This window comes from Magnolia sinica, chromosome 3, assembly GCF_029962835.1.
Source record: "Magnolia sinica isolate HGM2019 chromosome 3, MsV1, whole genome shotgun sequence".
Lineage (NCBI taxonomy): Eukaryota > Viridiplantae > Streptophyta > Magnoliopsida > Magnoliales > Magnoliaceae > Magnolia > Magnolia sinica.
This window is the reverse complement of record NC_080575.1, coordinates 94,415,451-94,443,269: the sequence shown is the minus strand read 5'-3', so window position 1 is coordinate 94,443,269 and position 27,819 is coordinate 94,415,451. Positions and strand designations below refer to the sequence as shown.

Sequence of the window (27,819 nt, the reverse complement as noted above, 5' to 3'; positions counted from 1 at the left end):
ATAGAAATCAATAACCATAGATATTACCTCGAAAAGCAAGGAGTCCAGTGCAACGCTTAAATACATAGAAGAGTCCAACCTAAATTAAAATTTGATGACATTATTGCAAAATCACACGCTGCAAGTATGAGTTATGGCGGGAGACTTCTATTCCTGCACAAAATATCAGAAAATGGTTGGAGATGCATCAGTCAGTTGTGATTCAACAGGAGGTAATCTGCTTTTTCTATGATTTGTCGGAGATCTAAACCTCAAAAAAAAAAAAATTAAAATTAAAAAAAAGAAAAAAAAGAAAGAAAAAAAAAGAACCAATATGATTTTAATTAAAGATGATACAATCTCGGTTCTCATCTTCATGTTTCACACATTGGCATAGCTATTTACTTCAAAACCTTAGCTTATGGCCTGCTAGGCGTATAGACGAGACAGTATGACATTCAAAGAACACCACTGTCACCCAGTTGATAAAAACTGGGAAAACTCATAGGAAGAGCTTCTTTCTGATGAGGTTCCTGATTTTCCATTGGTGCGTGTAACAATTGAATGTTGAAGCTAGATACATACTAGGGCGGATCATATGAAACAATGTAAAAGCTAGATACATGGTATGGTGAAATGGTCGACCAAGCAAGCCCTTACACAATTTTCTCACGTCCCACATATGGACTCATTTGCACAATGATATGAGAAAATGCTAGGTGTAGAGGACCGCATACTTAATCTATAATTTACAAGAACTGATATATCAAAAGGGAGCAGTTATTTAAACCCATTTTTCACACATGCATGTCTTTTCCTGCAGAAAAGCACCATATGTTTAAAAATCATGGACTCTTAGTAATGCGGACATCAGTGGTGCACCTTTTAGAGTATACCAGAGGAGGCGGCGTCGCCGACAGAGTACCGGAGCAGAGGAGTTGATGTGGATGAACGTCGGGTCCATCGGACCCATTTTCTGACGCGCTACGAGTGCAAGGGCAGCATGACCACACCCTGACCATAGATCCATGGGTCGGATTTCACACCCTACCACACGGATGTTTTAGTTTTAGGCGTTTTTGTTCTTTTTTCTTGTTTAAGGGGGCTTTATTGCACTTTTTTTTTTCATTTTTTTTGGTTAATTTTCTTATTTTCATGGACTTTAGTGCACTTTTACTTTTTCCATAGCTTATATATACGTTGTGAGAAACCCTATTTTCATTATTATTAAATGAATAGAAATTCATATCTTTTCTTCCTCTTTATTCAAGCTATTAGGGTTTCAGGATTAGCCCTTAGGTGTTGAGGATTCCACCCCGATTTCAGGTTTCCTTCTTTCTAGATCTTCGAGATGCAGGAAAAGGTAAGAATCACTCTCCTTTTTTTCTTTTGACGATAAAAGGACCTGTACTTTCTTCATCTCGAATCCTTCACTCTTCACCCATTTCGTTCCTATCTGGTTATCCCCTTTCTAGTTTGAACGGAAAAGAGTGATGGTTAGTCAGTAAAATCAGATCCAAACTTGACCATGGACTGATTTATGCTAGATCTGGGATATCCTTATATCTCTAGGTCTGCCCTTTTTACTGTTTACGCGATTTTATGCTAAGAGGCATTATCCTGACAGAATGATCTCATCTTTGTGTTGAAATTTACCTAATTCCTTTGATTGGAAACGGTTAGTTGATTCGTGTATTTATTTGAACGTTCTTTAACCTGATTATACATGCATCTAAGATTAGGTCATCACGTGTCCCTGCATCACTTAGGGGGCGTTTGAATCGTAAGTTACTTAAGATAAGCTACTTATGCCTTAAGTAGCTTATCTTTTTCTACTTATTAAACTAAAGTGATTAAGTAACTTTAAATTAAAATAAGCTACTTATAATTGATCTCTATTTTTTTTCCTTAAAGGATGACAACTTTATCAAAAAGCGGCAAAAGCCAAAAGAAAGTAAAACGAAAAAAGACAGGAAAGCTACACAGACTGCAACCCAAACCACAAAGCTACATTAGAAAGAGAGGCAAGAACACACTCCTGGAAGACCCACTTTTATCTCTAAAACACCTATTATTCCTTTCCGCCCAAATAGCCCGCAAACCTGCCAAAAGGAACATTCTCCATTTCTTCTTAGAAGCTGCAACTAACCCAACTTCATGCCACTGGACAAACAGGTGTGCACTTGGTTTGCAATAACCTAATATGGTTCTAGGTTGTACACTACCTTTCACAAGACTGATAGAATGGCTTGACTAAGCACTGTTTTGAAGTCATCTAACGCAGGGATGAACATGATGAGGTCGATCATCGTCTTCCTTAAGGATAACTACTCCGAATAAACGGAGCTTCTCTGGACTCCTCACAGAGACTTCTCAAATCCACGAGGAAAGAAAGCAAGAAGAATAGAAATAAATTCTAATAAATTCGTAATTTGATTGATGAATGAAATAACGAGTTCACAACCCTTTAAATAGGCATACCAAGCAATGGGAGAGAAATCAGAAGCAAACTATAATTAAAATTCCTAGAATTCGCAACTAACTATAAATAGTAAACTTACTATTTATAGACGGTCGTGATGTCTACTACTGCACAAGGTCTTCGGCCAAAAATAGTAAGTGTCCTATTTGGCTTCACCAAGCTGTTCTCCTAATTATTCTAAGCTCCTTTCAAGCTGGGCACAACTCTTAAAGCCCAACGGATGAAGAGTTATAATCAAACTAAAACTTATTATTTATAGTAAAAGTGGATTTAAAATAGGGAAACGATCGTTGATCCAGGGGTATTTCGCGAATCCGACTTGCGCAACCCGATGTAGCGGGGTTGGGTGGCTAAAGTAGCTCGTTCTACCCCAAAATCATATATTTTACGCCCGATAACTCATTCCGGATTGCGAGATATGCCCGATATAAGGTCTGACGGTCTGGATCACTTCCGTTATCGATTGGGCCTTTTCTAATCCATCTTGGCCATGAAATTGTCCGCGACCCGCTCTACATCAATCCCCTCTACTTCAAAAGAACTCGTCCTGCTCTGGTTCATGATACTCAGTCAGGTCCGCGACGTTGAAAGTCCGTGAGATCGCCATGTCATTTGGAAGATCAACAACGTAAGCGTTATCATTGATCTTTCGAATGATTGGTACCGATTCAATCTTCTTATTCTTCAATTTGTTGTACATCCTGGTCGGAAATCTCTCTTTGCGCAGATAGACCATAACGTGGTTGCCAACCTCAAACACTTTTTGTCCCCGATGCTTGTCCGTTTGTTCCTTGTACTTCTCGTTCGAGGCATGTAGCTTGGTCTGCACCTCCGCATGGATGCCCATGATCCTGTTTGTCATACGTTCTGCTGCAATGCTCATGCATGGGAGCTTGGGCAGAGGAACTAAGTCAAGTGTGTGGCGAAGCACTTGTCCATAAATGATCTGGAACGGTGATTTCCCTGTCAAGCGGTTCACCACGTTGTTGAATGCAAACTCTGCTTGAGACAAGGCCAAATCTCACTACTTCGGTTTTTCTCCTCAAATACAACGAAGGAGGTTTCCCAACGTGCGATTCACAACTTCGGTCTGCCCATCAGTCTGTGGGTAGTAGGCGCTGCTGAATTGAAGTCGTGTATCAAATTGAGTCCACAAAGTCCGCCAAAAGCGGCTAATGAACTTCGTGTCACGATTAAAAGTAATGGTCTTGGGGAACCCGTGTAGCCGTACGACCTCTCTGAAGAATAGATTCGCCACGTGTGTTGCATCGAGGGTCTTTTTGCATGGGATAAAGTGTGCCACCATCTTGGAGAAATAATCTACCACCACGAACACCGAATTCATGCTGCGTTGTGTTCGTGGGAGACCAAGCACGAAATCCATAAATAAATCCTCCCAAGGACCATCAGGCACAGGTAACAGGGTGTAGAGGCCCGTATTCTGAGATTGCCCATTAGAGGTCTAACAAACATGACAACGTTATACGGCTTTTCCCACATCATGTACCAATTACGGCCAGTAATACCGCTCTTCCACAGGAGCTCGCGTCTTGTCTCACCCAAGGTGTCCACCGAGGCCACCTCCATATAGCTCCTGAATAATCTACTCCCTCAGAGAACTTTGGGGGATTCACAATCGATTCCCCTTGAAGAGGAAATTGTCCCGTATATGAAGGTCATTGGGATGACCTTCTTAGCAATTTATCCAAGAATCTTTGAAGTCCCCGTCCTCGGCATACAACTCCTTGAGACAGTCGAAGCCGACCACCTCATTGCTCATCGTAACTAGTGATGCACGACAGCTAAGCGCATCAGCAACCTTTTTCTTCTGCCCTAACTTGTGCTTCAGAACGAACGTGAATTCATATAAACACGTAACTCATCTAACATGGACACGATTCACGTTAGTCTAACTATTAATAAACTTTAATGCTTAATGGTCAATGTACAAAACAAACCCTCTTTGAATCAAATAATGCCGCCAATGTCGCGATGCCTGAACAACTGCATACAAATCAAGTTCATACGTCGACCACTTCTTTCGAGCTTCGCTGAGCTTCTCGCTGTAGAAGGCTATCGGCCTGCCTTCCTGTGATAATACTCCTCCAATTTTGACATATGAAGCATCACACTTAACCTCAAATAGCCTGTCGAAATTAGGTAGCACCAAGACCGGTGTTGTGGACAAACGATGCTTGATTTCATGAAAGCTCTTATCAGCTTCATCGGTCCACTGAAACGGTCCTTTTTCATGCAATCTATAATAGGCGCGACTATTGTGCTAAAATTTTGCACGAATTGACGATAAAAGGTCGTCAACCCGTGAAAACTCCTCACCTCGTGAATGTTTGTCAGGATCAGCCATTCCCTAATGGCTCGCATCTTTTCATCATCCACACGGATACCCGTGGACGTTACAACAAATCCTAGGAACAACAGACTGTCCATTAAAAAGCTACGCTTCTTCAAGTTGAGGTACAACTTGTTAATTTGTAAGACCTGCAGCACCTGCCTGAGATGTTTCCTGTGCTCCGTCTCATCCTGGCTCTATATCAGTATGTCATCAAAATATACTACTACAAATCAGCTAGTGAACGGTTTTAGAACTTGATTCATCAAACGCATATAAGTACTTAGTGCGTTCGATAGACTGAAGGGCACGACCAGTCACTCATACAACCCTTCCTTGATCTTGAATATTGTTTTTCACTCATCACCGGGTTGGATACGAATCTGATGGTACCCGCTCCTTAGCTCTAGTTTAGAGAACACCTTGGCCCCTTCTAGCATATCGAGCATGTCGTCCAACCGCGGTAATAGGAACCGATATTTGATGGTAATTTTGTCGATTGCCCGGCTGTCGACACACATGCGCCAGCTCCCATCTTTTTTTGGCATTAATAATGCTGGTACGGCACATGGGCTCGTGCTCTCTCAAGAGACCTTTTACGGATCAATTCCTCCACTTGCCTCTTAAGTATCTCACTCCTTCGGACTCGATAATGAGGGCAGTTAGGCAAGCTAGCCCCAAAGATAAGGTCTATGTGACGTTGGATGTCCCTCATGAAGGGCAATCCATCAGGTAAATCTTCAGGCTAGACTTCTTTAAATTTGTTTAGCAATAGTCTTAAACTTGGAGAAATGTTTGAGGGTTCTGATTCCTCGCCCTTCACCACTACAGAGTATACCTCACCAATTTCCTTAGATTCCTCCATAAAATCCCGAATGGTCAGGAGTAGAGGTGGGCATCGAGTCGAGTCGAGTTGGACCGGATTGGATCCAACTCAACTCGATACGAATTTTTCAAGTAACTGACCTGAACTCAATTCGGGACAGAGTTCGGGTCAGCTGACTTGATCCGATCCGATCCGATTCACTGTTGGCCTGACCCAAACCGAGTCTGACTCGGTCAGGTAAACCGAGTCGGATCGGGTTGGGTACAGAAGGGGAATGGGCGGGATAAAAGACCTACTTGGTAGGGAGGGGTGGGATTAGGGCAGAGGAGAGAAGTGGGTGGAGTACGAGTCACGGTTCCGTGAACCGGAAGCGGATTGGATGGTGGTGTATTGACGTCAACAAGTTTTGTGGGTCAAACTATGAGGTATGTGTTATATCCAAACCGTCCATCCATTTTGAGAGCTCGTCTTAGCGTTTTGGAGATCACAGAAGTTTCGGATCAATACAAAATTTGTTTTTCCTCTTCATCAATGTATTTTTAACCTTATTAACAGATTAGATGGAAAGTAAACGTTATGGTGGGCCCTACGAAATTTTTTAACGATGAAAATCATTATCCTCGCTGCTATTTTTGGTGTGGTCCATTTGAGCTTTCGATATAATTCATTTTTTTTTCTAATGCTCTAAAATTATCTCGAAAAATGGATAAATGGTATGGATATAATAAATACATCATTGTGGGGCCCATGTAAGTTTGATCTCATTTGAGTCGTTCGTGCAACAAGAATTCACTCATTTGCACTTTGGTGTTGTACGCCTTGCTATCACTTTCCATGGTAATGGTGGCGAAGAAGGTATTTGGTACTGCTTCGACTGGGGGAATAAAGGATTTTCCGGAGGATAAATGGAAGCAGGACAAGGTGGATGTTGGATGGAGTGGAGCTGATCTTTAAGGAACTTTCTTTCCATCTCCTTCTGCAAGAGGAGTTTTGAATGGTGAACTGTTGCAGCAATGTCATACAGTTCCTTTTCAACGGCTGCAATGCGAGCTTCAAGGAAAGGAATTACTAGACTTTGCTTTTGAACAGAGGCAACTAACTGTTGCTGGTTGTACAAAATTTTTTGCAACGCACGATTTTGCTGGGCAGCATTCTCAGCTTGCCAATTTAGGGCCGCTTCAGCAACAGAAACGCGTTTGGGAGTGTTGTCGGAATGAAGACCAGGAGGGTCTTTGATCTTCCAGACGTAACGAGTTCGTTCTGCTGGGTGGTCAAAGTCGTCAGTGTCAGGAAAGTATGGATCAGCTATTGGTTCATATGCGCACACCATGGGTGGAAGGGAGACGATGAGGCTTTTGAGGAAGGGACTGGGAACACTTGAGATGGGCAAAGGCCTTTTGGTAGTATGGCATAAGAGGTGGCTTCAGCAGTGCTAGATTTGGTTTAGGAGATGACAGGGTACATCTTGGAGGTGTAGGTGGTGGAGGTTTTGGCTTAGGAGGTGATGGTTTACATGGTGGAAGAGGAACGGATAAGGGCTTCTTTTTGGGGTAGAGGACATAATAGTCGAACTTTCCAGAGGGTTCGCCAAGGAGTCCAACTTCTGGATCTCCCGCTTCATATCTGTGTTTAAGCTGTGCTTGAAAGGATCTGGATTTTTTGGGATTGTCTTCATACTCATCATCAAGACAATCGTCACACAAGCACGCAAGTTGGTTAGTAAAAACAACTCTTACCTGGGCAAACTAGACCGTTTCTACAACCTATATTAAGAAACCCTAGCATGCGGAAATCCATAATCAAAATCGTATTATGTACTAAAGCAAGAGGTAAAGAAGACAACGTGTTACTGTGGCCACGGATCACCACACGATCATAGGCGAAGGGAAGGTAGTAAAACGTATCATCAATGGCGGAGACGAGATCCCTGGAATTTCTGAATGTGATCTCAACAAATTCACTATGATGATAGAGCTGCGAGTGCCAAACATGGAGCGGATGAAACAGCTCAAGGAACTTGGACAGATTCTTGTTGGTTTGAGTCATTTGGTTAGTACCGGAAGAGCTGTCCCATTGGATGTGCGCAAGGTACGCATGGAGCGAAGCCACATTGAAGATGAACATAATCGTCCAACTTTGTACAATATAGTACAGGAAGCAAAAGGCTTCATTAGGCAAGTAATACAGATCTCGAAAGGATATAGGTGTCAGGTATGGGTAATGAGGATGTGGTATATGGCGAAAAATTGGAGCATTTCGAAACAGATGGATCCCAAGGAAGGTTTTGAGATTGTGGGTTGGCATGTTTGCAATATACATGGAGCGGATTATGGCCTGGAGTTCTGGAGGGAGAGTCGGAATTCTTTCAAGAGGAAAGATATGGAGTATGGAGAGTTCATGGATGGCTAGAGAGGATATGGCTTTTGGATGGGGTTGACAAGGAAGGTAAGACAGGAAGTCTGCAAGGATGTTATCCTTTCCTTTAATCTTTTTTAATGTAAAACTCTATTGGGAAAACCAATTAGACCAACGTAGCAACTAAGGTTGAGGGATCATCTTCCGCTTAAGTCGAGCATTCGCGGGAACGCTAACATGTCCATCTCGACCAAAAAATGGTGACCAAGTAGATGGAACTAGAACTTGGAAATGTTGTATTTGACTACTAGAATTTCTTTGTAGGTAGAGTGGTAATGGTGCTTTGAGGGCTTGAACTGACCACTACGATAACCACAAACTTGTCTAGTGTCGTTGATGTCTTGAAGAAGAACAGCACCCCATTGAGTGTCGTTGGCATCTGTCTGGAGGATACGGACTGCATTCGTGCTCGGAATCTGCAATGGAGGAAGATTAGAGATAATCTTCTTGAGAGCTCTAACAGCATTTATATGAGTATCATTGCAAGGAGGAGCTTCTTTCTTAAGCAATCAGGTGAGGACGTTGCGATACGAACTCACATGCGAAATGAAATCAGAGACATAATTCACAATGCCGATGAACAATTGGATTTGCTTTGCAATTTTCAGAACATCGGAAAATTGGAGAAGATGTTCGGCAATGTGTGGCTAAGGAGAGTATCGTCCATTTCTGATTTCCACGCTGAGAAAATCGATGTTGGTTTAAGCCAACCGCATCTTTCTTTCAGAGAGCGTGATGCCGTGTTCTACACAGATTGCATGAAAGCGCTGGAGAAGATCACTGTGAGTCTTCTCATCAGGGGAGTAGAGCAAGAGATCATCAATGTAGACCAAGCAATGGTCAAGAATGGGTTGAAAGATCCTAACTATCGCTTTTTGAAAAAGAGACGGGGCGGTTTTCAATCCAAAAGGCATTACCGTCCATTGATAGTGTGCATTTGGGACAGTAAACACTGTTTTGTGCCGATCAGCTGGGTTGATACCCAGTTGCCAGAACCCTGCCTTTAAATCAAACTTGGAGAACAGATTTGCATCTGTCAAGTGTTGAAATAAGGAGCCACGATGTGGCAATGGAAACTTGTCATCCTTGAGATATTTGTTTAAAGATTTGTAGTTGATGACAAGGCGAAGTTTTCTGCAAACTTGCTCGCCATGCTTGTTCACGTAAAAAGCTTCGCAAGCCCAAGGTGAATCAGTGGGCTCGATGAGACCTTCAGCCAGAAGGCCAGCAAGTTCATCATTTGCAAGTTTCAGATGGTCTGGATTCATCCCTTGTTTACGAAATCTTGGCACTCCTATGCAGGGATGAACGTGATGAGGTTCGTTTCCCTATTTTAAATCCGTTTTTACTATAAATAGTAAGTTTTAGTTTGATTATAATTCTTCATCTGTTGGGCTTTAGGAGTTGCGCCTAATGCAAAAAGAGCTTAAAATAATTAGGAGAATAGCTCTGTGAAGCCAAATAGGACACTATTTTTGGCTGAAGACCTTGCGCACTAGTAGACATCACGACCATCTATAAATAGTTTATAGTTAGTTGCGAATTCTAGGAGTTTTAGTTATAGTTTGCTTCTGATTTCTCTCCCATTGCTTGGTATCCCTATTTAAAGGGTTATGAACTCGTTATTTTCACTCATCAATCAAATTACGAATTTATTAGAATTTATTTTTATTCTTCTTTCTTTCTTTCCTCGTGGATTCGAGAAGTCTCTGTGAGGAGTCCAGAGAAGCTCTGTGGATTCGGAGCAGTTATCCTTGAGGAAGACGATGATTCACAAATCCGGCTTGTGCAACCCGGCGTAGCGGGGTTCGGTGGCTAAAGTAGCTCGTTCTACCCCAAAATCATATATTTTACGCCCGATAACTCATTCCGGATTACGAGATATGCCCAATCTAAGGTCTGACGGTCTGGATCACTTCTGTCGTCGACCGGTCCTTTTCTGATCCATCTTGGCCATGAAACTGTCCGCGACCCACTCTACACCATCACCACTAGCCAAAATAAAAGTTCCAAAGTCCACGGTAGGCTAAAATCTGTGGAATTGCCTTGAGATCGGGAAAACCGAAGAATTCACGACTCTAAATGACTCCCGGTTTGATCTACGACATGGATTCTCATAAACCAAACTTATCTCAAATAAGCTACTTATCTATTGTTGTAAATAGAAAAAGTAACTTTTTTTTTCTTACACACGCGCACACACCCCACACACTCACACTAGTGCAATTTCACCACCTATGGGTACTCGAACCCTTGACCGGGAGTTGAAACTCTTGAGAGTCTACCACCCGAGCAAGAGTAAGGACCCAAACGGGTGTGTAAACACCTAATGGAACAAGGTGTTGCCTACTTCTCTACATCCAAACGGGTGTGTAACTTATTTGGTGGTATCCAAACGGGTGTGTAAACACCTAATGGAACAAGGTGTTGCCTACTTCTCTACATCCAACATATGTGCATGTTCTCATGCTTAGGGGCCATTTAGTTTGTCAACAACAATTATTTGGACGACACAAATTGCAATAAAACCAAAGACAAGGCTGTCCGAAAAACTAGCCATTATTTATGGATTGGGCAATCCAGATACACAGTTGGTTCATATTTTCCATAAAATACACATAGGAGTGCCAATATTTCGTAAACATGCATGGCACATGTGCTGCATTTGCGACATAAGCGACACATGTGAATCTGCCATAAGTGTGAGTACTAGTCTTCAACCACCCACATGTGCCACATTCGGCCTTCGAGCTCAAATGTGCCACCATGCATGTTCAAGAGATTGAGATGTGCTACCATGCATCTTCGAGTAGCCCATATGTGCCACATGTGCCATTATTAATCTAAAAGTGCATCGCGTGTCCAAAAGGTTCAATGTGCATAATGTGTGCAAGAACCTAACAAATAAATAAAATGGTCCATTCGTTGTTTGGTCACCCTTGGTTGGATAGATGTGTTCAAAAGGTTCTACCTGAACACAACTTTAATGGTAACCAAACCAGCCCTTGAGATATCTATCAAACGCTTTGAAAATTTAAAGCATGAACAATGGAACCATAAGTAGATGGTATTACAAATGTTCAATTTAATCAAGAGGAAATGAAAAAGAAAAAAAAAAAACTAACAATGTATGGTTAAAAAAATAATGATAATTATAACAACAACAGCAACAACATTTCCTCTTTTAGAGAACTGATCCCCCACAGGCAGGTATTGTACCATCTTGACCGCCAACATGCCACTTGTGTAGGGGACACCAGTACCATGAGATTGGTAGGCCCGACCATGAAGATCACCTAGAGATTGGTAGGCCCGACTTGTGTAGGGGACGGAGAGCAGATCTTCACCAAGTGACGGACGGAGAGCAAATGACGGACGGAGAACAAGTGAGGGACGACCCATATCCTGCTACGATGGTTGACAGTTATGGTGAGGAAATCAGGGATCCTCTTTCCCGTCAAGAGGCGGACGGAGGTTGGTCTATGATACCCTTTAGAAGATTCAAAGACAAGGGATACGTTAAGAGAAGAAGACTGGATTCCTATCCTACCTTGTTTGTGAAAGATTATCCACCCAGGTGGTTCCCCCTTAATCTGGAGAGGGTGTTTGGTAGGGCTGGTATCGTCATGGATGTCGTGATGCCTAGACTCAAGGATACTAGGGCGTATATGGGTTTTGCGCTGGTGAGGATGAGCTCAGAGGAGGAGTTGAAGGAGGCGATAAAATCCCTTAACGGAGTGAGCTTTGGGGGTATCAAAATGCGAGTTCAGAGGGCGAGGTTTGGTCCAGAGCTAAGGTTTAAGCACCAGAATAGGGCTCTGCCGGTCGTTCTACCTCCAGCACAGAAGAAAAGTAGTCATAAAAGCTCCATGTTCCAGCAGGGATCCATCTCATTCAAACGGATTTTGTTGAACGGAAAAGATGATGCTCCCATTCCTGAGAAGCATACCAACCCGGTGCAGGAGAAGGTTGAAGTGGCAGCAGAGGGAATGGCAAAGACTAAGGAACACGTAGAACCAGAGATTGAAGTAAACCCGAGGGAGTTTGCTAAATCTAAAGAGTCGCTTCAGAATTCAGTCGTAGCCATCACCAAGGAAGGAATCTCCCTTACCCAAGTCCGCCAGTGGTTAGATGACTGCATCAGAGCCCCGGTGTCTAGTTTCATGATTTCGCCTATTGGATTCAACGACTTACGGATCAGAACGAGCTCAAATCTTAACATGGACCTTCTAATCATGGCTGGAGTGATACACACGGATGGTCCGATTGTTACGATTCATACTTGGGAAGAATATTCAATGTTTGGGTTCGAAGAGGTGTTGATTCTGTTGTGGTCGATTCCCTTGGAGTTCTGGTTTGATGGGTTTCTAAAATCTGCGTTCGAAAGTCTAGGCCAGCTCATCGAGCTCGACTCCAAAACGGTGTCGGGGGAAGAGCTAGGAGTGGCTTGAGCGAGAGTTCGGAGGAAAAAGGGGATGCCTCTACCTCACTTCATCCAAATCTCGGTAGATCAGAGAGAGGTGGTCCTTCCAGTTCAACAAGAAATAAAAAACGACCCTATCCCGCGATGGGGTGATCTATGGAGGTCGAAGGAGGGAGCTCAGCATCCGCAGCATGTTGTGCATTCGTAGGGGTCTGCAGAAGACGAAGTACGGTGTGGGTACTCCCCTGGGATACCGAATCAACGGCCTTTGGGGTTATCGTGCGCAGCTTAATGGGCTCGACAGCTATCCTCTGCATGCAGCGAGGGAGGGGTACGTGGCGCATGTAGATGGTCGATGTCAGGCGGTTGCCTGTCCCTTGGATGTCGACATCGGTTGCGATGTCGACATCCCGCCCTCTCCCAGTGCCACACGTTTCACTAATGTGGAGCATGCGCTCGGTCTGTCGCATGTGCGCCAATTCGCGAAGGCGGTTTCTCTTTCTACACGTGTCAAGCCAGCCTCGAAGAAGTCGTCCCTCACTGAGGAGGTGACACGTGGTGTTGTGGCCTGCCTCGAACGAACACGTGTTCTCCATCGGGAGGTATGGCCTTCCTTTAGCTAGGCTGGGGAGGATATTCAAAATACAAAGGAAGACCTGATCCTTAATCGCTTGAACTGGTTGAATCTGATTCTTCCAGTGAGGGTGGAAGGAAATGTATTTGTTGCATCTCTCCCCGCTTTATCCATGCCAGTGATTAACGTGAAGGCGCAGCTTCGTTCGTTTTGTCGGGGCTCTGAAGAGCAGAATCAGATTGGCTTTTCGGTTTCGGATTTTTCTTCTCGTCAGATGATTACCTCGAAGGGAGACCTCTCAGAAGATCTTCGATCTGTGTCGGTCTATTCAAATCAAGCCGAGACGCTGTCTTGTGGGTCCCTCGGTCGTCTCAACAGTCGGAGGTCCTCTCTGAACCTGCTTTGTTAACTCTCTTCCAGGGTCATGAAGGTGAAGGGATAATTGAAGCAGAGCCTCTCCAAGTCAGGATGGGTTCCCCGTCCCTTACTGTTGAGAAAAGTATGTTTTCAGAGGACCAGAGGGTGAAGCTCGCGGATTCTGTTAAAGGAAAACGGTGGATTAGGGAAGCTTTGGGGCATGTGGGGAGATTATTGGGGCTTTCTTTTGGGGATCATCCAAATGATTTTGTTGCTTTATTTCATTGCATCAAGATGCGGGGTCGCCCTCTGAATACGTCAAAATCTCCTACTCATCCCTCTCCAAAGCTTGGTAGAAACAGAGAATTGCAGAACCTGTTGTCTTCTTCCTTCAGTTGCAGGAATATCACTTTGGGCAAGCCTGGTGGTGGCCGACGGGGAAGGTCGGTGCCTGTATGAGGATTTTATCCTAGAATGTTAGAGGGGTGGGGTCTAAGAAGAAACGGGCTCTTATAAAGAATCTGTTGGGCAGAAGTAGGGTAGAAATTGATTGTCTCCAGGAAACGAAAGTTCAAGATTTTAACTGCTTCCTGATGGGTTCCATCTGGTAGGATTCTGACGTTAAATGGGTGTCGTTAAACGCCAGTGGTAGTTCGCGGGGGGGGGGGGGGTAAGTTCTCATAGCGTGGAAGTCGTCTTTGTGGACGCTAGAGTCTAGTAGGGTGGGTGTTTTCTCAGTTGCAATTGTTCTAAGAAAGATCGATGCGGATCTGTCTTGCCTTATTTGTTCGTTTTATGGTCCCATCCTTGTGGACCGAAGGGTGGATTTTTGGAAGGAACTGAGCGCTGTTACAAATAGCTTTGACGGGCCGTGCTGTTTTGGGGGTGATTTTAACATTACTAGATACACTGATGATAAATCAAAGGGTGGTAGTGTTTCCTCTGCAATGCGTTCTTTCTCATCCTGGATTGATTCTCATGGTCTGGTTGATCCTCCTCTAATTAGATCTAAATTCACCTAGTCCAATCAGAGGGAGGTGTCGTATCTTGTTCGATTGGATAGATTTTTACTTTCCGGTGAGTGGCTTGACGAGTTCCCTCAATTCTCGCAACAGATGCTGCCCCGCCCGATTTCAGATCATTGGCCGATTATTCTTTCTATGGAGGAGGATAACTGGGGGCCCAAACCGTTCAGATTTGACGTATCTTGGTTCCAGATTGAGGGCTTCTCTCAGATTATTGCAGGTTGGTGGAAGGGATTTAAGGTTGAGGGCTATGCGGGCTATAGGCAAAAACTGGTGATGTTGAAGGAAAAGATTAAAGAATGGAAGAACGTGGAACTCAGGAGAAGAAAAGAAGATACGGAAGCTTTGTTGTTGTAGATTCAGAATATCGATGTCGCTTTGGAGTCTTCAGCCGCTGACAGCTCTTTGAGGGCTCGAAGGGCAGAGCTAGTTCAGGTCTTCTCAGCTAGGGTCTGTGAAGAAGAAGTGTTGTGGAGACAAAAAGCCAAGAGCAAATGGATAAAGGAAGGGGATAAAAACACGAGATATTTTCACTCAGTGGCTAGTGCTCGCTCTAGACAGAACAAGATTTCTTCGCTGACTGTTAAGGGAGAGAGGATTGATGATAAGGAAAGGATCACTGCTGAAGCCATTTCTTTCTTTTCTAATTTGCTTCAGGCTAAAGCTTGGGATAGACCGACGCTGGATGCTCTTCCTCTCCAGCGTATCTCTGATCAGGAAGCGTCCTCCCTGGAAGTGGAATTTTCTGAAGAAGAGGTAAAGGCAGCAATGTTTGCGTTGGGAGGAGAGAAAGCCCCGGACCCCGATGGCTTTCCTATTGTCTTCTTCCTGTGCTGTTGGGAGTTTACTAAAGTCGACCTAATGACCTTCCTTAACGACTTTTTCCTAAATGGAAAATTGTCAAGATCTATGGGAGCCACTTTCATTACGCTGATTCCCAAATCTCGTGGGGCATATTCCATGCAAGACTTCAGGCCTATCAATCTCCTTGGAGGTCCATATAAAATTCTCGCCAGAATTTTGGCTTCTCGTCTTAAGGGCATTCTTCATAATGTTAATTCTCAAAATCAACGTGCGTTTATTCCTGGAAGACAGATTATTGATAGTGCCCTTATCGCTGCCGAATGCCTGCATTCTAGTTATACTTCAGGGGAGAAAGGTCTTCTTTGCAAATTGGATCTTGAGAAGGCCTATGATCGGGTGGATTGGAAGTTTCTCCTTTATATGCTTCATAGATTGGGCTTTGGGCCGAAGTGGATTAGCTGGATGAAGGAATGCATAGGGTCTGCTTATTTCTCCATTATCGTTAATGGGTCTCCAAAAGGTTTTTTCAAGAGTTTAAGGGGTCTTCGTCAAGGGGATCCTCTTTCGCCCTTCCTCTTCTTGATTGTGGGGGAGGCTTTTTCCAGTATGCTTCATAAAGGTTAGGCTGAAGGTTTAATAGGCGGTTTCAAGGTGAAAAGTTTGGATGCCCCGACTTTCCACATTTAGTTTGCAGATGACACCCTTCTCTTTTGTGAGGTTGAAGATTTGAAAATTAGAAATCTCCGCACTTCCATCCGGTGTTTTGAAGCAATCTCGGGCCTAAAAGTTAATCTCTCCAAATCAAGGATGTTTGGGGTTAACATGGAGGTGGACGAATCTAAAAAGTATGTTGATTTCTTTGGTTGTGCTTTGGGTACGCTTCCGACAACTTTCGTGGGTCTCCCGTTATGTATTGGTAAGCCTCCTATGGCCCTCTGGGATAAAGTTGTTGAAAGGTTTGAATTCTACCTAGCTAGGTGGAAGTGTAGATATTTATCTTTAGGCGGGCGTCTCACGCTGATCAAAGCGGCTCTCTCTAATCTTCCCCTTTACTTCATGTCTCTCCTTAGATGCCCGGCCAAGATCATTGGAATTCTAGAAAAGCTAAGGCGGGATTTTCTTTGGCATGGCTGGAGGATAAGAAGAAATTCCATTTGCTTGATTGGAAAGAAGTATGTCAACATTTTTAAGAAGGTGGGGCGGGAGTTAGAAATCTCAAGGGCATGAATGGTGCGTTACTTGGGAAGTGGTGGTGGAGACTGGGTATGGAAGAGGGGGCGTTATGGAACAAGTCGTCAAAAGTAAATATGGTCGATCGATTGATGGAAGGTGGTCCAAGGACTCCTCTTTCCATAGAGACTCCTTTATATGGAGAGGAGTGCTAAGAGCTAGCAAGGATGTCCGTAAAGGAATTGGGTTCTCCTTGGGAAAAGGTGATAAGATCAAATTTTGGGAAGATATTTGGGTTGGTAATTCCATGTTGCGGGAGGATTTTCCCTCTATATATTGCCTAGCCGCTTGTCGGTCCATTGTTGTTGCTGATTGTTTCTCGATGCAAGGTACAGTTGTTACTTGGCATCCCCCTTGTAGAAGATACCTGAATGATTGGGAAGTTGCGGAGTATGTGGCTCTTCTCCATCGTGTCGATAAAGTCTCCCCCAACCTAACTCAAGAGGATAGGCTGATTTGGTGTCTTGATAAGAAGGGTCTCTTTTCTGTCTCGTCCCTTTATTCGAGTGTCGGAAAAAAGTCGACACATGTGGTTCATGCAATGATAGGAAGGGTGTGGAAGTACAAAGTTCCTCCGAAGATCTTGGTGTTTGGGTGGCTAGTTGGCAAAAAGAAAGTCCTAACGGTGGACAACCTTAGGAAGAGAGGAATGATTCTCCCCAATATCTGTCTCTGTTGCATGGCTAATGAAGAAACGATTGACCATCTTTTCATACATTGCTTGTTCTTTCAGAAGGTTTGGTCAGCCTTATTGTCGTCCTTTCAGATGATGTGGTCTTCTCTGGGTTCCTCGAATCAATTGTTAGCAGCCTAGCATGGTGTGGCTTTGGGCAAGGAAATTACTGTGGTTTGGAGAATGTCTCTTCTCGTTGTCTGGTGGGCTATCTGGGAGGAAAGGAACAAGAGATGTTTCCGTGATATCTCGGATCCAGTGGAGGTTGTGGTTAGGAGGGTTCGTCATCTTATTTACGAGTGGGCTTCTAATGTTGTAAATCTTTCCCCTTGTAATTTTTCCTCTTTTTGCTAAGGTGTGTGGCCGGCTATCTCAGCGGGCCCTCTCCTTTGTCTTTTGTTTTCTGTTCTCTTTTGCTCGTTTGAGCCCTTATGAATACTGCAGTTATCTCTATAAAATAAAAAAAAAAATTTAAAAAAAAAAAAAAAAAAAAAAAAAACAACATTTCCTACTATACTGTCTATACATGATGAGGAAGTAGACCTCAAATTGCACTTCTCTTCCTTTAAAGCTTGAACTTGAAAGCAACATATTTACTGCATCAAGCATAGATCTTCAAGGTGAATGTAAGGAAAATAAAATCTGGTTATTTCCACTCTATTAGGGTGTGTTTGGACGTGTTTCAAATGAAATTTAGTGAAATGTCATTTTGTACAAAGATTATCCTGCACAAATTAACATAGGCAAAGATTATCCTGCACAAAGTAACATAGGCTGTTTACACATTTTATTTCTTATTTTCTTTTCCTGCAAATATAAAGTTTTGTTAGAAGTTCACCATACATCTACTAAAGAGAGCCTACAGAGCCATATAGCAAGTGTGCTATTTTCAAAAAATGAACTATTTGCATGTCAAAAAAGGTTTCTTTTTTGGTTATTTATATACAATTTAAGTAGATCTAATGAATTCATATTTATCTATTTATTTATTTATTTGCACCTCATGCTTTTACAAACAGAAGTTTGGATTTGTCACTCCATATGGGCGCGACTAGAGCCAGATAAGGCCTATTTAAATTGCTGGGTGTGGCATGAAGTGGAAGTCAACAAGGTGAAGGGGGGAATGTGCTATGGAAGTTGCCCTTCTGGCTGGTTATGATGGCAATGTAGAAAGAATGAAATAATAGAACCTTCAGTTTCTTCAATCCTGCTGAGAAAGTGCTCTCTAGGGCCGAAAGGATGGTTATTCGGAGGGCTCTAGCTCAAAATCTTTAAGGGGTGTCGTCTGGAGCAGATTGAGAGAACTTGGTGGTGTGGACCTTGAGCCCTTGGGTTTGATGACATCTCATCATTCTACGTATGTCTTGCTTTCTTGCCTTTTCTTTGGCTTTTAATAAGATATCACCCTTTTAATATATATATATATATATGTGTGTGTGTGTGTGTGTGTGTGTGTGTGTGTGTGTGTATTACACACACACACACACACACAGCAAGATAAGGAACAGGTGATCCATTCTGGTAGTAAATAAATGCTTTCAAATTTTAACTACTGCAAACAAAATATATAACAAGGATATTTCGAGAAAGCACTAAAAGAATGATATGCATGAAATTATATAGGAAAAAAAAAGAGAGACACTAAAACATCCTTGAGTCAGATTACCTCATCATCGTCGTCTTCTTCTTCACCATCTTCTTTGTTCTTTTTGAGACGGGTGGTCCCATTCTCCTTGCTGATGGGTAACTTCATTGGTCCGAAGGGGGTGTCCACATTGATATTTCCTTTCATGGAATAACCTGTACCCTTCCCTCTAATCATGTCCCAGACAGCAGAGCCGCAGTCCTTGGGCCTAAATGTAATCGGAATATCGATGTAACTAATTCCATTTTTATCAATTTTAGTTGATTTAGCGAGGTCTGCACTTATGATGCTCACGTCAGAGAGCCAAACTTCATAGTCCAGGTCATTGAGGCCCAAGTCAAAGTCGTTCTTGTTCTCCAATTTCAGGTGGAGGATTGCAGAAGTTTCTTCAATGGAGAATTTCTGGAAATTTATCTTCTCAATATCAATATCAGGTTTGTAAGGGATGGGTATCTCGCCTGTCTTCTCCAGAGGAAGAGTAAGCCTACCGAAAACAGGAACATCAACAATGAGATCGACCTTGAGTCTGTAAGGAATTATGCTTCCAGGTTTGATATCATGGTAGGTTTCTTTAATATCATCATAGATCAATGTCAGTGGTACCTTAACAGTTTCTGATCCATGCGCATGGATTGTTCCCGCATCAGGGATTAGTCCGGACACGAGTTTCCTCCCATCACTCTCTACTAGGTAATTTATGTCAATTAGAGGGATTGGGATGGGATTTGGGTTTGTAACCAATACATCTACAACGATCTCCGCCTTCTTCAGATTGATCAAGGGGATGTGAATCCCTGAAACATCAGCAGTTGGCTTCCCGAAACCAATTGCTTCCTCAAGCTTTTCTCCGATGTTCTGAATGAAACCCTTGACCTTGTCAATAAATCCTCCCTTTTCATCATCTTTTTCCTCTTCCTTGTGGTCTTTCTCCTCCTTAACTTTCCTTTCAGCTACTTCTGGCTTATCGTCAGAGGACGACATACCTTAAGAACACCTAAAATAGATGTCAACACATATAATGTTTAGGTCATGCCCCATATCAATTTAAATTAACAATTGACGAAATAAGTAAAAAGGAGAATATAAATTAAAAGTGAATTTTTTAACTAAGGTTTCAAATAATAACTCATAATCTACCATTGCCCTCTAAACAATGTTCTAAAGACATTAATACTATAGTTCGACTGATCAGTCCCAAGCTGAAGGTAATTACATTCGTCTTTAATTAAAATAAACTTGTGGTGCCAATGGATCATCTCAGCCTATTAAGAACAGGTAAAAAGGAAAAAAAACAAAATTCAAGAGCTAACACATGCATGCATGCTTATCAATCCAGACCATCAAAATCACAGACAGATTGCAGCTATAAAATCAAACTGATTGGATGATCTTAACCATCTGATTTCAGGTGTCAAATTTGGACCATTTACCATTTTATTTTCTTAGCCATCCATTTAATTGCCACCGATCAATGGCTAGGATTTTCCAATCAGTGCGATTTTGGCTATAATCCATCCACGGTGAGGTCCATGGCTTTGGCCATTTGCATTGGCATCCATGCATACCACATGTACCATTCAAAAATCACCTCGATGTATTACTTTGTCACAATTGCAGATTCAGGTCTAGCGAAAGTTCAAATGTCCAAAGTAAACTCTGATGTCTGGATTGGTCCATTGCTAAGCCTGTGGTGTCAGCATACTTTTTCTTTCTTTTCTTTTCTTTCTTTTTTTTTTTATTTTTAAAGTTTGGTGTCAAAATACTTTTCGTGTGAAATCTGAAGACAAGCATTGAAAATAAACCAAGGGTTAGCAAAGAAGGAAAAGCACAGCATACAAGACTAAAAGATCAACCCATTTCAAATGCCTTAGGGCCTGTTTGTTAACACTGAATTTTTGCACTTAACGCGGAATTTTGAAATATTTCGTGTTTAGTGGTGTTTGTTAACGCGTCGTTAACGCGGAAGAAGAAAAGCGCCAAGTGGTTTTTCACTGAATTCTTTCCGTGATAGGAGTATGACTTAATGGTGAATGCGGAATGCGCTCAGTGAATTTTTTATTAAAGAAATTTATTTATTTCCAAAATTATCCTCTTTTGAGCTAATACGGCAATTGTTTCTCTCGCGCACTACAAAACCAACTTTCAACCTCTGAAATTTCTTTATGCCCCACCATGATTTATATGTTTAATCCATGCCGTCTGTCAACTTTTTCATATCATTTAAAGTGTGAGCCAAAAAAAGAGGCAGGTCCAAGGATTAATTGGACCACAAGGTGGGGATTGAACGTCCACCATTAAAAACTTCTTAGGAGTTGGAGAAGTTTCGGATCAAGTTGATATTTGTGATTTCACTTCATCCACATCTACATGACCTAATGAATAGGTTGATTGGTAAAAATAAAAAATAAAAAATCATAGTGGCCCTCAAAGGTTTCAATGATGGATGTCATTATCACTGTAGCATCCTTTGGGGTGGTTCACTGGAGTTGTGGACCTGCTTAATCTTTAGTATTATATATTAAAATAATATGAGAAAAATGAAGAACGGCTTAGATAAAATACTTACATCACGGTGGGCCCCACAGAGCCTGCCCCAACGGTCATCCGACCAGGCAGGGTAGGACGCAATCTGCGTTGGAAGCGGATGGGCGGGGATGGGATTGCCATTGAAGTGACGTCACCAAGTTCTGTGGGCCCCACCATAATGTATGCTTTGTATCCATGCCATCCATCCATTTGGAGAGATCATTTTAGTATAAGATCTAAAGAATGAATTACATCCAAAGATCCAGTGGACCCCACCATACAAAACAGTGGAGAGAGTGACGCCACCATTAAAAACTTCTAAAGGCCACAAAAGTTTTCGATCAAGCTGATGTTTGTGTTTTCCCTTCTTTAATGCTTTTTAAACTTTTGAATAGGTTGGATTTCGAAAAAACATTATGGTGGACCTTAAGAAGGTTTCAACGGTGGACATCAATCTTCCCATCGTTTTCTGTGGTGGGGTCCACTAAAGCTTTGGATCTCCCTCATTCTCAGGGTCATGCATTAAAATAATATCTCCAAATGAATGGACGTTGTGGATACAACACATACATCATAGTGGGGTCCACAAAACTTGGTGATGCAGCTTCAGTAGCGAGTATCGTCAGTATCTTATCCGTGCCCATCTACACCAGCTATATAGCTGGATACGGAAACGGATTTGCTACTCCCTTGCCACCATCCCGGTTGGTGGTGGTCGGTGCTATGTGGCCCCCATGGTGCATGTGTTTCATCCATTCCATTCATCTATTTTTACGTTTCTCATTTTATGTCTTTATCCCAAAAATAAGAGGGATATAAATCTCAGGTGGACCACACCACAGGAAAACAATAGTGATTGGATATCCACCATTAAAATCCTCCTAGGGCCCACTATACTGTTTATTTGACATCCAATATGTTGATTAGGTCATACATTTCCAGATGACGTAAAATAAAAATAAAAATCAGCTTGATCCAAAACTTTTATGGCCCCCAGAAAGTTTTCAATGGGCAAAGCTTATTCAACATTGTTTCCTATAATGTGGTCCACTTGAGATTGGGATATACCTCATTTTTTGTCTCATACTATAACATGATCTGGAAAAATATATGGACAGCATGGATGAAACACATACATCATGGTGGGACCCATAGAGCACTGACCATCAGCCATTAGCATGGATGAAACACTTACATCATGGTGGGGCCCATAGAGCACTGACCATCAGCCATTGGCGGGTGGCAGCGGGACTAGACAAGAGGTTTTCCGTGTGGTACACCGGGCACGAATTGGATGGACGCGGATTTCCTGCGAAAGCCGTTCACAGGAAGTTCCTGCGCAAGGATGCTGGGTGGGGCCCGCCACCATGTTTTTAGGAAATATACTCCATTCATTTGTTTTGCAAGCTAATTTTAGTACAAGCGACAAAAAATGAGGTGGATCCAAGACTCGAGTGGGCCACACGAGAGGAAACAGTAGCTATATAACGTTAATGATCATTGAGCTCCGAGTTGCACGAACGGTTTAAAGGAGATCAAAGTTGGCGGGAAATCTGCATCAAGTGTAAAACATTTCCAAACAGGAGATGGGGGCAAATGTGTCAAATTAACATATTTCAGACATTTCATATGTTTGTTAACAAATAGATTATTTCAAATTCAGTACTTAATTTTCAAACTTCAGCTATAATTATCAAACAAGTTTTTTGACTTCAGATTTCAGATTCACACTTCAGATTTCAGATTCAGCTTCAAATTTTAGATTCGGGCTTTAGACTTCAGATTTAACAAACGGGGCCTTAGTCTCTATTCCAGAAACATATGGATCATATCATAGCACCTATTAGTGCTAAAAATCAGGAAAAGTTGCCGCACTCAAGACCAAATACTCTAGTTCCAAGGTTTGAAATATCATCCGAAACTGGTACGTAACACCCGATACAAGCCAGCATCGCCCATGAACAAAAGGGCATTATTGGCCCATTTCGGCTTGAAACAGCCCGATATAGGGGCAATATGGGGCAACACAGGGCCGTATAAGTTGTGAACAATAAGATGCCCCAAACACCAATTTAAAACCATAATCAGTTCCATTTCTAAGAAAAATTCCACACTACTAGAAAATGACTTCATAATAAACCCTAATACCCTTAAAGGCAGGTTAGATCTATCTGGACGCAGATTTCCTGTGAAAGCCTTTTGCAGGAAGTTCCTGCGTTGGGATGCTAGGTGGGGCCCACTGTGATGTTTGTGAGAAATCCACTCCGTGCATCCGTTTTTCCAGATCATTTTAGGACATGAGACCAAAAATAAGGTGGATCCAAAACTCAAGGCGGCCATACGAGAGGGAAAACTGGGGGAAAGAGTTTCCTACCATTGAAACCTTCCTGGGATCTACTATGATGTTTATATGCCATCCAAACCATTTATAAGGTCATTACCACTGGGATAAAGTGAAAACACCAAAAACTTAGCCTGCTATGAAACTTTGTGACCATACAAATGTTTCAAATGGTGGTTGCTAAATCCCACTGTTTCCTCTCGTGCAGCCCTCTTGAGTTTTGGATCCATCTCATTTTTGGTCGTATGTCCTAAAATGAGCTCTCAAAACGAATAAACAGTGTGGATTTCTCACAAGCATCAGGGTGGGCCCCACCTAGCATCCCAATGCAGGAACCTCTTTCGCAGGAAATCGACATCCGATCTATCCATTCCTAAAGCTGAAAGTATTAAATATAGATCAGTATCATGATAAAAATCAATCAAAGATCATAACTATGCTGATAATTAGCATAAGACTATCGACGGTGAAATTTTCTGAGTCTTTTGGCTGCCAGTTGTAAAGGTAAACGTTTGTTTTAATGTCAGGCCCACATTAATGTATAAATACACTTATGAAAGATTCATCGGGGTGGGTGTTGATATCTGTTGGTTGAATCAATTGAATTATATGATGTTTCAGTCTCTAAAATGTCCTATCTTACCAATAAGTAGAAAATTGAAGGGTCTATTCGTGAGTGAAGTTGGGCATTGATATCAGTGTTTGGATCAGTGGAAAACCATGGAAATGAAACCAATCTTCATAGATGTGCCATTGCCCCTGTTTGTGAATACACAACTAGGACGGAAATCAATTTCCATTTCCACAGTTTTCTTGAGAAGAGGCGAGACCAATTTCCTATCTAAATCCTGTTAAATTTAGATCTCCACAATTACGAGAGACAGCTCTCATTGTTTGACTACTGACCTTCTAATATTTCCAAGGAAATAAAGTGTGCTAGTAGCTTAAAACAAACAGGTTAACATAGATTCTTCTCCCTATTCTCAGCTTTCCACAATGGATTTCCATATCCACATTTTGGCTTCCACCGATCCAAATACAATAAAGACCAGATGCATTGGCTCTATCAGAAGTTCTGATACCGCCATTTTCTTCCGCCAACGTGTCAGATGCGTCAGGTATCCAATCCGTGCAAAACATAGGCTGCACCATAACAATCACCAGATATGAAAATCAGGCATAACAACTCATTGACTGTGCCACGCTAGCATGCTGACGCATACCATCAGCATTCCCTTGATTTGGATGTAGCGTTCTTCTCGAAGAGTAGATCAGCCTGATTTTCTTATCAGCTGATCACCATGGTGTGGCAGACCTTTTGCATGGATCAGATATTCTACATATGATATGTTGGCAAGAAAAATGGCTGTATCTGATCATTTCTCTTACCTAAAATCGATCCATTTCTCTAACATTCAATTTCAGATCATAAGAAAATGTTCAAAGATCAAAACAAGACTCAAGATTACAAAGAAAGCAAGTTTTTCCACTCTGATGCTTGGATGACTGTATCTAACCAAGCAAGCTGCTCGCTCAATCAATGTCTATTATAATTTGAGAAGTCAAAAGATCAAGTACACGAGGAATAAAAGTTACCACAAAAGAGGGGAGAAAAAACATTATTCGATTTCTTCCAGACTACAAATTGAACTTCCGGAGATTAAACTACTCTTGAAAGCAAGCACGCAAGTTTGAATTTCAGTACTTAGATCGGCCAGCTTAGCATACTAAACACGTTTAGATCCATCAATTTCTAGGGTTTCAGATGTCAAGATCTAGATGGATATAGAAAGAGATCTGCCTCGACCAGCTTGAAGTGAACGATCCTACACTACACAAACTAAAAAAAGAAAAATAACCACAGAAACGTCAGAAAAATCAAAGAATATCAGGCGATCGGCCTGAAACGCTTGATCAAATACATGGAAAAGCAAAACCTCTCCAGATCGATCGATCTAGGGTTTGACGTGCCGAAACAGCAGATCTGCTTCTCGAACCCTAGGAGAAACGGATCAATGGCTGAAATTGAAAGGACACCACAAACGAACGATGATTAGAGAAAGGAAAGAGAAATTCAATTCACCTGAAAATGGGGGATTTTTTAACGAAAAAAGCTATCTGATGGAAAGCAGCAACAGCTTAGAGTGTTTTGTTTTGGACCAAGAGTCAACAGAGAGACGGTTATTTATAGCCACTCGGACTAGGCGGTTGATCGCTTAAAAAGTTGGAAACTACGAGTTCAATCGCTCGCATGACACGGACAGGGAAATCTCACTACACGTACCATATTAATGCACGTGTTAAGAATCACATCCTTTTTTCAGGTACGTCCCATATCTGATTTTCCTTATAGAAGAAATAAAACATTTAAGATCGTCTAGATGCTAATTCTCTTCTAACGGTGTATTTTTATCTTCTATAATTTTAGTTCTTTTGAGGAAAAAAATTATATATTTTTCTGTAATATACATTTAAATTATTTATTTCATATTAATGGTCTAGATCTTACAAATAACTTTCAATGTTTTACTTGTACTGCGAAGCCTTCCATCCATTTATCGCCCGCGTAGCGAGTCCAATTTACTGCGTTCGAGACGTGAACAACATCGCGACGAGCGCGTTTGCCACCATTTGTTGAACTCGGTAACTCATCTGTGTGCTTATCCAGACCGTCGATACTTTGGTCTCATCGTCGATGGACAACAGAACAATCATCAGAACCATAATATTTCTGCAAAAATCCAACTGGGGAACTCAAATGGACCGATGAAAAGAAAACGATCATGATTTGAAGTTTGAGTGGATGGATAGGATGGTTAAGTTCGTCGGATTAATCTGTTGGCTGACGCACTGTCTGCAATGTGGTCCACATATTGGACGGTCTGGATGGATGTGCATATAACCATTGATGGCTTTTACATAACGGTGGCGAAAATGCTACAAACAGGCACATTTGACTCGATTGGGACGCGGATTGGGACTGCCTTCGCCCACCGCGGACGCGGATTGCATACGGAATGACATTACCGACGTCCATACTATTATAAGTGCTATGTGTGCTATGGGGCCTAACCATGATGTATATGTTTCATCCACGCCGTCCATTCATTTTTTCAGATTATTTAATTGTATTTAAACCAAAATTAGGCATACTTAATTCTCATGTGGACCACACTTTTGGAAATAGTGGTGATTGAACGCCTACCACTAAAGAACTTGTTAAGGGCCACAGAAGTTTTAGATCAAGTTTATATTTGTGTTATTCTATCATCAAGGTCTTTGCGACCTAATCAACAGGTTGGATGGGAAATAAACGTTACAGTGGGCCTAATAAGTTTTCAACGGCTGGCATTCAATCACCATTGCTTTCCTGTGGTGTAGTCCACCTGAGTTCTGGATCTGCCTCATTTTAGGCTCATGCTCTAAAAATAATAATCAAAAATTGATGGACGGCCTGATAAAACACAAACATCATAGTGGGGCTCACAGATAACGTCTTTGCTGCCACGTATTGGAACCAGAACCGGATTCGGTGGGAAACGGATTGGCTACTCCCCCTGCCACCAGCCCCGTGGCTGGTGGTCGGTGCTCTGTGGGACCCATCATGATGTATTTGTTTCATCCATTCTGTTCATCCATTTTTAAATATCCTTTTAGTGCTTTATCATAAAAATGAGAGATATATAAATCTCTGTTGGACTACACCACATGAAAACAATAATTATTGGATATTCACAGTTAAAATCCTCCGGCTACTGTACTGTTTATTTGACATCCAATCTGTTGATTAGGTCATACATTCCCAGATGAAGGGAAAAAACAAAAATAAGCTTCGTCCAAAACTTTTAGGGCCCACAAAATGTTTAATGGTCGATACTCATTCAAAAATGTTTCCTACAATGTGGTCCACTTGAGATTGAGATATGACTCATCTTTGGTATATTTTATTAAAATGATCTTTAAAAATACATGGACGGCATGGATGAAACAAATACATCATGGTGGAGCCCACATAGCACCGCCCAGCAGCCATTGGCTGGTGTTAGGGGGAGTAGCCAATCCGTTTCCTATTCGGTGAGGCGGGAAATACCCGGTTAGGTGTAGCTCTCATGTGGAGGGCTCTCATTGGTACAGCAAACACACGTACGATACGTGATATGGACGCCGGA

The 27,819-nt window shown here is 42.1% G+C and overlaps 1 protein-coding gene across 2 annotated transcripts; it reads right to left on the bottom strand.

Annotated features, from left to right (window-relative positions):
* Nucleotides 1-25,816, bottom strand: LOC131240288 (uncharacterized). 2 transcript variants are annotated; one of them, XM_058238417.1, is made up of 3 exons: nt 25,734-25,816; nt 18,805-19,777; nt 1-153 (listed from the first exon to the last, which is right to left on the bottom strand). In XM_058238417.1, exons 2-3 carry the CDS (start codon nt 19,762-19,764, stop codon nt 148-150), a joined length of 966 nt encoding a protein of 321 aa, XP_058094400.1. In that variant the 5' UTR covers nt 19,765-19,777; nt 25,734-25,816; the 3' UTR covers nt 1-147. The 2 variants fall into 2 exon arrangements, with proteins under 2 accessions (XP_058094400.1, XP_058094401.1); XM_058238418.1 differs by lacking the exon at nt 25,734-25,816 and adding an exon at nt 25,588-25,654.
* Between the last annotated feature and the right edge of the window lie 2,003 nt (nt 25,817-27,819).